The sequence below is a fragment of the Equus asinus genome, chromosome 8, assembly GCF_041296235.1.
Source record: "Equus asinus isolate D_3611 breed Donkey chromosome 8, EquAss-T2T_v2, whole genome shotgun sequence".
Classification (NCBI taxonomy): domain Eukaryota; kingdom Metazoa; phylum Chordata; class Mammalia; order Perissodactyla; family Equidae; genus Equus; species Equus asinus.
The window spans coordinates 82,931,113-82,944,314 of NC_091797.1; the positions used below are offsets into that span (position 1 = coordinate 82,931,113).

At 48.6% G+C, this 13,202-nt stretch overlaps 1 protein-coding gene across 1 annotated transcript in view; it reads right to left on the reverse strand.

Moving 5' to 3' along the window:
• KSR2 (kinase suppressor of ras 2) overlaps positions 1-13,202 on the reverse strand; it is a 373,230-nt gene that overhangs the window by 57,014 nt on the left and 303,014 nt on the right. The window contains exon 11 of the mRNA XM_070516151.1: positions 6,152-6,320. Within this exon, the coding sequence (XP_070372252.1) occupies positions 6,152-6,320 (169 nt within the window). The remainder of the gene's footprint in view (positions 1-6,151; positions 6,321-13,202) is intronic.

Consider the following 13,202-nt stretch of genomic DNA (forward strand, 5'->3'; position numbering starts at 1 on the left):
GGTGCAACAAACCAGCCACTATCTTTCTAAGCTCTCTCAACTAACAGACAAGAATGATTTATAATTAAGAGACAATTGGGTAGGTTCAACAGTGAAGTCATTAGCTGTCCCTGAGGATGCAATTGATTTATAAACTCTCCCAGGATACAGAGCGAGTCCTGGTATCTCGCGACCCCGAGGACCTGGGCTGGTACCTTGCACCAGCAGCTACACAACTCATGTTTGTTCAATTAATCAACTGTCTTTTAGTGCTACAATCCCCAAGTACCCTAGATAGTTGGAATCCAAAGGGATGCATTTTTGATGCTAGAACATGAGGTGCCCAGGATGGGAAGCCACTCATTGAAGGTCACGGAGCAAAGCTTTAAAAGAAAAGCAACCCCCTGATTTCAAGGACCTTTCTTCTGTTACGCAACCTGGGTTTTTTCATTGCGTGCAGACATCTTGTTAGTCAACAAGGGGCTAAAATTAAAAAAGAAAAACTACCCAAGCTTCTCAAGAGGCTTAGCTGATCTCTTCGCCCCAACTGGGACGGGGGATTCAGTGTCTGCAGAAAAGGTTAGCTGGCAGTTAGGTTCTTTTAAAGAGGAGGGGCTGGGCAATGGACAGCAAGCATGCTCTGAGAAGGGACAGGTGTCAGGCAATGGGACACCCAACAAGCGCCTCCACGCACAGAGCCAACCCCCTCCTCGACCCCTCTGCATGCCGGGGGACAGCCGGTTCCTGATGACTGAAGGGAGAGGGAGGCCAGAAGAGGCAGAAGGCATGTGTGAGCCCTGTTCTTCTTGCTGATAAAGGACCCCAGCAAGAAGGGGAGGCCGACGAACCCGAGCGGCCTGCTCCGGAGAGCCAAGTGGTCCTGTTTTACGGCATGGAAGAGGACCCGGGATCTGGGAGGCTTCAGGTGACCGGAGGTCAGAGAGACCAGCGGGCCACTTTGAAAGCACTTCACCCCGAAGCCCCCACTCCTTCCCTAAGGTTCCTAAGAGCAGCCTGAGTGGTCTCCTAGAAGGAAGGAACAGGATCAAGTCATCCTCTGCCTAAGCCTTTCCACTGCATCCCGTGTGTCTTACATAAAGTCAAAATTCCTGCCGTTCCCTACGAGGCCCGCCAGGCCTCACCCCTGCAGCTCTGAGTCTCACTTGGGGCCATGTTCCCTCATTTATGGCACTCGGGCCCCTGGGACATTTTTCCAGCTCTTTCCTGTGGCAGGGCCTTTGCACGTGCTCCCCTCTCTGCCTGGACAGCTCTCCTCCATCTCTGGAACTTAGCTGCCTCTGACCCTTCAGCCTAAACTTGTTCTCCTCTTGAATTGGCACACAGCATCTTCTCTCCCTTCCTAGCACTTATCACAATTTAGAATTCTATTTTCATGAGTATGTTTGCTTGGTTAACACTTGTCTCTTCCAATAAGCCATAAACTGCATGAGAAAAGAGACTGTGGCAGGCAGAAGAATGCCCCCACCCCAAGGTGTCCACGTCCTAATTTCTGGACACTGTGAATACATCACCTGGCATGGCAAAGGGGACCCTGCAGGGGTGACTGAGTTAAGGATCTTGAGATGGGGAGATTATCCTGGATTCTCTGGGTGGGCCCTAAATATAATCACAAGGGTCCTTATAAGAGGGTGGCAAGAGGGTCAGGGTCAGAGAGAGTCAGAGAAGGAGATGCGATAATGGAAGCAGAGGTTGGAGCGACGCAGGGCCACAAGCCAAGGAGTGTGGGCAGCCACTAGAAGCTGGGAAAAGGCAAGGAAATGGATTTTTCTCTAGAACCTCCAGGAAAATCAGCCCTGCTGCCATCTTGACTTTTAGCCCTGGGAAATGGATTTTGGACTTGTGACTTCCATAAGTATACGATAATAATTTTGTGCTGCTTTAAGCCACTAAGCATGTGGCTTACAAGCAGCAGCAGCAACAGCAAAATCACACAGGAGTACGTCTGGTTGTGCAGCGCTCCATACCTAGAGCCTCACCGAGTACCTGGCTCAATAAATATCTGTTCAGGAAATGAATGGAAGAAAGCAGCCAGAGGGCCAGAAGACAGTTCAAAAGAGAAAAAACTGCAGCCCTGGGCAGTGCATGAATTTCAAGTCATTCGTTCCCTCATTCATTCAGTCAACAAACATTTAATTAGTGCCTTCAGCAGGAGGCAATGCGTTGGGTTGTGGGTGTAGGGTGGTGAATGAAGCAGACATTCTGATGGAGGAGATGGACGCTAAACAAGTGAATAAAGGAACAAGACCATGGCAATGAATGAGGAGCTCTGTAGAGCAGAAACTGGGGCAGAGTGATGGCAGGTGGGAGGTTCTGAAAGGGAGCACACACTCCCATGAGCCCAATGGCCCAGCCCAAGTGAGAGCTCAGAATCCCACAATCGCCACCAAAGGCAGAGCCTGCCTCCTTTTTCCTCCCTTTGAGCCATTAGAATCTGCCATTTCCTGCAGTGTGTGTATGTGTGTGCGTGTGTGCACATGTGAGTGCACGCGTGAGTGTGTGTGTTTCAAGATGGCACTAGGTGGTTCCAAAGAAAGAAGGTATTTGAACACTCCAGTCTCAGAAACCCACCTGACAATCCCTTAAAATGCCCCGTCATGGATCTCGCCACAGCAAATGTCCCATAAACCTGCACTGTTCGCCCCATTTTACAGATGAGAAACTGAGACCTAAACAGAGTCAGTGCTGAACGCAAGGCCACAGAGGTAGAAAGGGGCAAAGCTGGGATCCAAACCCAGTTCAGCTGGTCCATGCAGCACCCTTGACTCCATCCTGCACTCGCCATGTGCGACACGCACCAGGATTCAGAAGGGAATGGAGGAGAACAAGGAGGTGAACCCGACTGGAAGAGCACAGTCACAAACACGCTGAGCCTGGGACGGCTACACTTGGTTTGCTAACTAAAAACTCTCCCTTCACATGTCCTGAGGTTAACAGGCGAGCCAGATGCCTGTTAACTCCACAGCCCCTTTTGCACAAGAATGTTCTAGTTCAATCAATGCCAGAGACATTGTTATGCCTAGGCTTAGCTTGAGTAGTCTTCAGAAAACTCAACATCTGGCAGGGAACCATAGCCAGAGGCTCCATTCCCCATCAACAGAGGCTCGCAATCAAGAGCGTGACAGGTGACTAGGGCCTTGCGTGAACAGGACAGGTACTTGTCACCCTGGGGGAATTTTGCTAATACTGCCTAAGACAGAGGGGAGAGCTGGCTGCCCTTCTGGAAGGCCCTATTTTTTTTTTTTCCATTTCAACATTGCATTTTATTATTATTATTCAATTATAAAACGGGTGCATGCTCCTCGTTATTATACACATTCTAGAAGTGCATAAAATAAAATTCCTCTTCTTAGAAACAGCAGCCATGAAGTTCTTGCAGACTTTTTTGTGCATATACAAATATATATATACACACATATAAACATACATATACAAATATATATAATTATTTTACAACAAATAGGATGTTATACCAATTGCTTTGCAAATCACTTATTTTCCACTTAAAAGATATTATAGATACCTTTCCATGTTGGAATATTTAGAGAGAGCTGCTCCATTCTTTTTAAGGGAGGCTGAGGATTTGGTTACACAGATATATTACAGTGTATTGAACCACTGCCCTCGTGATGGCCATCGAGGTTGAGCCCAAATTCTTCACTGTTGCCATGAAATCCTCACACACAGGTCCCTGGTGCAAGCACTTCGATATATAAATTCTTAGAAGTGATATTGCTGGTCCAAGGAGTGTACATTTTAAACTTTAGCAGACAATGCCAAATTACCTTCCCCAAAGGTTCAATGCAATTCACAGGCCAACACCAGCGCACGCGGGGATTTCATTTTTATTTCCACAATCCTAGTCAAGCCCGTATTAATTAGCAGTGATGATGAGAGAGGCCAAAATGGGAGCCAAGGTAAATTGCTATTCTTGGATTTATGTAATAATAATGAAAACAGCTTGCATTTCTGCAGATCTGCAATGAGAAGGGCACGCTGCTAAGCTCTGGACATGTATGATGATGTTTGGTCCTTCAACGATTCTACAAAGTAGGTACTATTACAATACCCATTTTACGGAGGAGGGAGCGGAGGCACAGAGAGGTAAGTTATTTGCTCAACATCAGGCAGGTATTAGGTAGCGGAGCAGGGACTGGAACCCAAGCACCTGGCTCCAGAGCTCACACTCTTCTTGCTGTTCTAAAGCGCCGTCCCCCAAAGGACCCCTTAGCCCTCTCCCAAAAAGAGGGTCAGGACGGTGTCACGACATACCATGGAGTAGGCTCAGATCCGCTGGCAGACTAGCCCAGCGAGATGGTGAGGACCACTCCTGGGGACTCTGACTGAAGGAACAAAGGAGCCTAAGGGACACACTGACCTCCCCAGGTGAGTCGGGGCTCTTGTCTAAAGATGACGGCAGAGTCTTTTGGGGACGCAGAGCTGTGGTGCTTTGTCGTATGGTTCCCTCTTAAGCGGGTTCCTTCCCAGCCCCTAACCCACAAACAAACAACAAACTCTCTGGGAAACGGAAGCCCTGACGTGAGAGTCTCAGAGGGGCGGGACAGTGTTAGGAAAGCACCCAGGCCCACTTCCCCCAACTTTGGAAGGTCATGGGGCATCAAGGGCCCTTTTTCCATTCACCCCCTTGCAGAGAAGAGGAAACGGACCGCGCTGGAGGTGGCCGTGGGAGCCCTCAGTCTGCGGAATGCCAGGCAACCTGCCTAATTGACTCTCACCAAGATGATTCTAGCTGGTGACTCACGTTATGGTCCTTGGTGGCTGCCAGGTGAGTGGCCCTCACACCAGGCTGATATAAGGCTGCCTCAGTCATGACCTTAACAAAAAATCCCAATGATGTAGACTTTAAGATGCGCCCTATCACTACGGACACAGCCCAGATCAAAACCTGTGGGCAGGTGACATGATCAGCTTGTCCTTAAACAGCTGGTTGGATCTAGATGTTGCCCAGGTGTGGGATTGGACCTCTATTCACCTCCCAGACAGTCACTCATGGCTGATTAGGCTCAGGGGTATGACCTGTGCCCAAGGACCTGGGATTTTGTCCCCCCGCACGAAGTTGACTAGCTCAGGAGAAATTCGGCCCCCAGACCAGCACTGTTGAGTGGAACTTGCTGCATGGTGGGAAATGTTCCATACTCGTGCTGTCCAATATGGCAGCCACTAGCCACGTTTCAAATTCTCAATAGCCACGTGTGGCTAGTGGGTACCATATTGGACAACACAGATCTAGACTGTGGTTCCAACAGGCCAAGCCAGGCCTCATTCCACCAGCTCCTTCTTGAAGTCAGCTGTGGTGCTGCCAACATGGCTAAGCAGGAAACATGCTTGCAGCCCTGGAACAGGAAGTGGGCTAGGCCAGGTCCCAGAAGGAGTGGGAAGACTCTGAGGTCTGGCCCACTGGAGAACAGAGGAAAGATCTCTTAAGTCTAATAACAAAGGAGGCCAAGAAGCCAAAAAGCCTTATGAGTGACTTCTCCACCCTCTCACAGCCCAGCACAGACTCTCAGGTCAGCAGCTGAGTGCCCTAGACTTGGCGAGCTTGAAGAACCTTCTGGGGTCCTCTCATCCGCCTATATCCTTTCAGAGGTGAGAAAATTGAAGTCAGAGGTCACCCGGCAGAACATGCCAGAGCTGGATATTGAATCCAGGACTCGAGCCTGCCCATTCGGAGCCCTATCCTGATGTCTGGAGGGAGGCTCAGAATGCAGCCCTGCTCAGGCGTGTGGTCCCCGAGATCCTCGGCACAGGATTCTGCTGCCAATTTCAACCAATTTAGCCCATGAGACAACTGCCAACTCCAGAGCAGATGGCTCCCCCCAGGACCTAGACTGAGGTGGGACACGGGGTGCTGCCTACCCAAAGGCAGAGTCTCTAAGGGTCCCTTTCTCTCTCTGAGCCTCAGTTTCCTCATCTGTAAAATGGAGCTGATAACACTTACCTCGTGGCTGAAGATCAAATAAGGTAGACGTGGCAACTGCCCTGCACGTGGTACGACTCCATCACATGCCTCCGACCCACTGCCTTTAGGCACACACTGGCCCGGACAGGGCTCTGCCACGAAGCCACCGACCCCCTCCCTAATATCCACCCCTCCAACGCCGTACCCGCTGCGTCTCCCCAAGCACGGAGGTACCTGGCAGGCTGAAGTTCTTCTGCTGCCTTGTGCACTGTGGGGACGGGTGTAAGGGCGAAGGCGGCGTGGCACTGGGTGGGAGAGGGGGTGCTGGTGAGGAGGGCGTGGAGGACGTCGTGGACGAGGGGTTGCTGCTAGAATCTGGCTGGTAAGGGACAGGGATGTGGTCCTGCAGAAAGGAAACAGGGCAGGGTGAGGGGACAGGCGGGAAGCAGAGACACAGCAGTGAGAGTGAGCTGAGCAGGAAGAGACCCCCCCACCCCAGCATGCTCAGCCCCTCTTGCCCTTTCCTCCACCACCAGATCCGTCCAAAGTGCCACCTGCTTTGTCATCCCCCGTGGGTTGCATCCAGCTATGGAAGGAACAGTTTCTGGAGTCAAATTCCTGCCCACTGTCTGGACCCCAGAGTGAAAGGTCACCACGTAATGAAAGCCACATAGGTGTCAGCCATGCTCTCTGCGCCTCTTTGATTGGGAAAGTCCCACGCCGAGGTGCCCAGAGTGCTCTTTCCATCCTAACACCTCTCCTCCTGGGTGTTTATTAAAGAATCAACAGCCTGACAGCTTGAGAGAGAGCATGAGAGCGGGCCCCCAGCATCTTCCCTCGCATCTCTGTTGGAACCAGCCCTGCCTCTCTTTGCCCCTGGACCTGCTCTAAAGCAAAGATGAAGACAGAATCCACGTGCGTACCCTCAGAATGGCCCTGAGGGGGACAAGGTCGGGGCAGTGAAGTGGTTGAATACTGTCTCCCAAAAGACATGTCCACCGGAACCTCAGAATGTGACCTTATTAGGAAAAACATCTTTGTGGATGTACTTAAGGTAAGGATCTGGAGATGAGATCATCCTGGATCAGGGTTGGCCCTAAATCCAGTGTCAAGTGACCTGATAAGAAACAGAAAAGGAGAGACACACACAGAGGGGTAGCTTGTGTGAGGATGGAGGAACAGAATGGTCTGATGTATCCACAAGCCAAGGATTGCTGGAGCACCAGAGGTAAGGAGAGAGGCATGGAATGGATGCTCCCTTGGAGCCTCCAGAAGGGACGGACCCGGTCGACGCCTTGATTTCAGATTTCCGGCCTCCAGAACGGTGAGAAAAGAAATGCCTGTTGTTTTAGCTACTCAGTTTGTGGTACTTTGTTACAGAAGCCCCAGGAAACTACTACAAGCAGAATCCCAAGTCAGGCAAACTCGGATTCAAATCCCACAGCCACCTCTTCCCCACGCATCCTGGCCAAAACACTTAACCTCTCCACTCCTCAGCGTTGCCCATGGTAAAACGGGAATAATACTAGGAAATCTCAACATCGTAGAAAAGGGATTCCTGCCTCTCAAAGCCAGCAGAGCTAAGAGTTCTCAGGGACATCTTAATCTGTTCACTCACAGGACAGTGGTCACTTGGTCCCTGTGTCACTCAGAGGTCCATCACTTGGATTGGCTCCAGGTGCCTGAGGATGGCCTTGTGTGGGCTGGTTATTTGTCAACAGGTGTGGTTACCTGCAAAATCCTAGATTCGGCATAGCAAGCACCAACGAGCATAGGAGGGCAAGCTGGGAGGAGAAATGGACGCCTCCCTCTGGATGCCCAATGGGTGCTCGGCCCGTGTGGTGCATGTCACCCTTCCTGAGTCCACTCCACTTCCACTCGGTCATCCTGCTTCCGCGTCTCTGTGAATTTCAGTCTCTCCTTATCCTTCACATGGGCCTACCTTGTGGGTCTGTTATGAAGTTTAAATAAGCTTATGTATGTATCTACCCTCCTAGCATCAGGCTGAGGCACTTTGTCATCAACAAATGATAGCTATTATGTTGATGACAGTATTTATTTTACAATTAATCCTTTCATTTGAGATAACTGCAGATCACATGCAGTTGTAAGAAATAATAGAGACCCTGTCTCTCCTCACCACCCCTCCCTCTCAGCTTTAACCCCTGGCACCACTAACCTATTCTCCATTGCCACGATTTTGTCATTTCATGAATGTTATATAAATGGAATCATACAGTATATAACCTTTTCAGATTTTTTTTTTTACTTAGAATAATTCTCTGCAGATTCATCCAAATTGTTGCATGCATCAATACTTTTCTCCTTTTTATTGCTGCATAGCCTTCCATGATATGGACGTACCACAGTTTGTTTAACCATTCACCCCTGAAGGACAGCTAGGTGGTTTCCCCTCTGTGGCCACTGTGGACAAAGCTGCTATAAACAATCATGCATAGGTTTTGCGTGGACATACGTTTTTATTTCTCTAGAATGAATGCCAAGGAGTGCAATTTCTGGATAATACGATAATGGCATGTTTAGTTTTTAAAGAAAAAGCCAAAACTGCTCTTTAGAGTGACTGTACCATTTTATACCAGCGATGTATGAGGGATGGATTTTCTCCGCATCCTCACCAGTGTTTGGTGTTGAAACTATTTTTTATTGTAGCCATTCTGATAGGAGTGTAGTGATTCTCACTGTAGTTTTAATTTGCATTTTCCTAATGGCTCAGGATACTGAGCATCTTTTCCTGTACTTCCTCACCATCTGTATATCCTCTTCAGTCTTGATTACTATAACTATATAAAGTCTTGAAATCGGGTAGACTGGTTACTCCTACTTTATTCTTTTTTAAAATTGTTTTTTAGCTATTTTAACTCCTTTGCCTTTTCATATAACTTTTAGAATAATCTTGTCTTTATCTACAAAAAAAAATCTTGCTGGGATTTCAATAGGAACTGTGTTAAACCTGTATATCAATTTTGAGGAGAACTGCTAATCTTAACTATGAGTCTTCCGATCCATGAATATGGTATGTGTATTAGTTTCCTAATCAGAAAAATAGAAACAGAAGCTTATGTCTTTTGCCCACTTTGGGAAGTTTCTGACCATTATTTCTCTGAGAATTTTTTCAGCCCTGCCCTCTTTCTCCTCTCCTTCTAGGACTCTGATGACACCAATGCTACCTCTGTTATTATAGTCTCAAGGGTCCCTGAGGCTTTATTCATTTTTTTCAGTCCATTTTCTTTCTGTTATCCAGACTGTGTAGTTTCTCCTGTTCTGTCTTCAAGTTCACACGTTCTTTCCTCTGCCCCTCCATTCTGTCATTGAGTTTCCCCAGTGAGTTTTAAATTTCAATTACTGTATTTTCTAATGATACGTTCTAAAATTGCAACATGATTCTTCTTTGTATCTTCTGTTTATTTGCTGAAACTTTCTATGTCTTTGCAGGGATTTCCTATTTTTTCATTGTTTCAAGAATGCTCATAATTGCCTGCTGAAGAATTTTTATGATGACAGCTTTAAAACTCTTTGTCAGATAATTCTAAAATCTCACTTGTCTCATTGTTGGCACCTATTGGTTGTCTTTTTTCATTCAGTTTGAGATCTTCTTGGCTCTTGGCATGATGAGTGATTTTTAACTGAAGCCTGGACACTTGGGCATTATGTTGTGAGAATCTGAATCTTATTTAAACCTCCTGCTTTAGCTGGCCTCCTGTGACACTGCTCTAGCAGCGAAGCAGGGGGACCTGCCTTGTTATGGCAGGTAGGGGTGGAAGTCTAGGTTCCCCACTGTGCCGTTCCTGGCAACTGAAGGCAGGAGGGGTACCTTATTATTACCAGGTGGGGGTGGGAATCCCATCTCCCCCATTGGTCTCCATGGATACCACTCTTTTTGGGAAAAGTAAAGTTCCTCATTCCTACTCTCCATGTAATTCCATTGACAGCAAGGAATGGGGGGTGGCCTCGATAATGACGGATGACTCCACGAGGCCATCACCGACTCTTCCTCCTCAGGTGCATTATTGCTGGGTGAAGGGGTCTCATTACCACCAATGGGGAGAAAAGTCCCTTCTCCCCACTCAGACTTTCTGAGACCACACTGGCAGGGGGATTGGGGTGCCAGGTGACAGTTTGGTGAGGGTGGAAGTTGAGACTCTCCGCTTGGCCTTTGTTGGTGAGGGTAGAGGTAGGGCAACAGATTTTTCTGTGGACTTTGGCTGTGGTAGCGTGGTTATCGTGTAAAAGTTTTCTTGCCAAGCTGTCCCTTTCCTGGTCTTTGTCTAGAGAGAGCAGGCTTTTGTTGGGGTTCTTTTTGTCTTCACCCCTTGGCACTTCCAGGTTGCCAGGTTCATCAGCTTCACATCTGGGATATATGAGGCCAAAAGAATCTCAGGGAACTCATCACCATTCCTCGGGTCCTGAGATCCCCAGCTAGTCTGCCTTCTTCTTGCCATCTTTCAGTCTTCCTCGGTTTGTTTCATATATAATGTCCGGGGTTTTTAGCTGTACTTAGGCGAGAGGAATAGAGAACAGTAACCCACTCCATCTTCCTGGAAGCGGAAGTCTTTAATTTGTTAGTTTATTTAATCCTGATGGCAAACCTGCAAGATGGGTGTTCCCTCCAGAGGGAGAAACTGGGACTCTGAGAAATGGGGAGACTTCACTGTAATTGTTAGAGAGAGAAAAGTACACCCACTCCTTGGACAATTGGCATTCTCAGGCTATGGCATTTTTCCTGGAATAATGGGTCCCACCAATACGATCTCTGACCCAGTGCAGGAGAAATAAGGTTGAGTCCAGTGAAAGGCAGGGGAGACCTGAGCATTTGGACATAGCCCTATTATTCCAGCCAAGGTCACGATCCAGTTCATTCCAGCCACCCGCCAGCCAAGACCACCTTGGAGGTAATTTGACCCGATTTTAGTAGAAAGGCATCGAGAAGCCAGTCTTCTCACTTTACCCTGATTTATCTAATGGTAATTACATTTCCATGGCAGAGGACACGTTAGTGTAAGGAATATCAGTGACACGTGGGGCTGAGATTTATGTGGTTGGGCTGTGACATGAAGAGAAGTCTCACTCAGCCCAATGGGCCAGATGAGGTTTTTAAAGTAGAAGTTAGGGACTGATTACGTCATTTGAGGGATAAGGGAAATGAAAGTCAGGAATGTATCCATCCTACCAAGACTCTCCTCTTTGAACTTCTACTCACAGACTGGCAAGTTTCAAGAAGTTTCCTTAGACGCTCTGTAAAAAGATGGTCATTATCTCAGTTAAACTATAAAGGCTTGTGCTAAAAACTATTGTCCCACGGGAAGGAACTGGCACATGGACCGTGCTTAAATGATGGTGCATGTTTAAAAGAAAACATTGGTCCATGAAGTCCACATTCAGGCTAGACCTGGGCTTACATCAGCCACTCCTCTCTCACCCCACCCCCACCCCTACAACGTCTGCCTTAGTAACATCAAACGGCCCGCAGTTCCCAACACAAACCAGGCCACGTCATATCTTTAAGGCTTGGGACATGCTGTTATTTCTGCTTGGAAATCTGTCCAGCCCTGTCCTAGCCTGCCTAGAAGATGCCTGTTCTTTCTTCTAAACCCAGCTCAGATCTCTCCTCTGAGAGGTTCCCCTGACCTCCTACGCCACCGGGTAAAGTGCATTGTTCACTCCCGGTGCTGGCCTTGCACCCTGCCTCGGCTTCAGTTGCTGCTTCTCCATGGTCACTTCTCTGCTTACTTGTCTGTCTCGTCCTCCAGGCTAAGAGCTCTCTATTCTCAGCAATGTGCCAGGCACAGTGTGGTCCCCCAATAAATGTGTGCTAGGTGAAGGGAAAAAGCAAGAAAGAAATGAAAGAAGGGAGGGTTGGAGGAATGGAGATAAGGAGAGAGGGAGGGAGGAAGAAAGTCTATCTCCTCCTACTAGACTGTGTCTTATTCATCTTGGAATCTGCAGAACTTAGCACAGAAACGAAAACATAAGAGGCGGCTGATAAATGTTATGTGAATGAATGAATAAATGGAAAAGAAGGAGTGGAGGAAGGAGAGATGAAAGGTGGGAGGGAAGGAGGAATTGTCTTTGTGGAGGAAGGGCTCTCTTCACCTCCTTGAGGGCAGGAATTAGGTCTTTCTCATCTCTGTAGGTCAGGGCTCATGTGAATAAACGGAACCATCAAGAGAGAGCTGTATGTGGTGCCCGGTTTCCCGGCAGAGTTGCTACAGTAGGAGGGGGAACTCCTTCTTCAGATCAGACCCAGATCTGAGTCCCAGTGGGACCAGCAGCTGGAGGTTGCGTTCCATCAGAGGGAAACTCAAACTCAACCAGAATATGCAGGGAAGGGCCAAAGGCATAATCCCTCTTTCTGAGTGCAGCTCAGATGTGGGAGCATCCTTCGGAGACCATCCAGTCCACCCCTTCATTCTCGGGGACACTGAGACTCAGAGAGGGGGACTGACTTGCTGGAGCCATACAGAGAGTGAGTGGCCCAGGTCCCAACTCCCAGGCCAGAAGCAGAAACACAAGGTTGTGCCAAGGAACAAGAAACTCACGTCCGACTCCAGGAAACAAACAGAAGTATGTTCACCCCCCAGGGCCCCTTTCTTCCAGGGTGCCCCTTCCCCCAGTGGTGCATGGATTTGGACGTGGTGGTGACAGTAACTGCCTCTCCCATGGACTTTTCCTAAGGAAACTGTCCCCACCCTCCAACCCCATAGACTTTGGTGAAGAGACAGTCGTAAACAGCCATAGTTGTCTGGTGACCTCCATAGCCCATTCCCAACACAGGACCATAGGTCAGGGCATAATGGCAGCTGGTCAGTGACCTATGATATGGAACGAAAAGATGAGCTGGGCCAAGAGGAGGAACAGCGAAAAGCATCAGGAGGGAAGGCAGAGAGGAGATGAAGCTCAAAGGGAACAGGGGAGCCACAACGGGCCAGAAAACAAATGACGGAGAGGTTATGAGGAGTAGGGACTTCACGGCGGCAGAAGCTGCGATGTAGAGAAAAGATGGGAGCAGAGGATGACGATCCAGTCAACGGTAACAGCGCAGACCCAGAAAGAATAGCTGAGTCACAGGCCTGATGGAGGACCAGAACAATGATCCACCGTCTCGCTGTGGGTCCAAGGAGCTGGCCTGAGAGTAAGACTGTCCTCCATGTCTAGTTTCCTGAGGCCCAGCTCCTAAACTGTGATTTCCCTTTCTCTTATTGCCCCACGGCCATCCTTTCAACAGATAACTCCTTTTGCTGAGCTAGCCTAATGAGTCTCTGTTCCT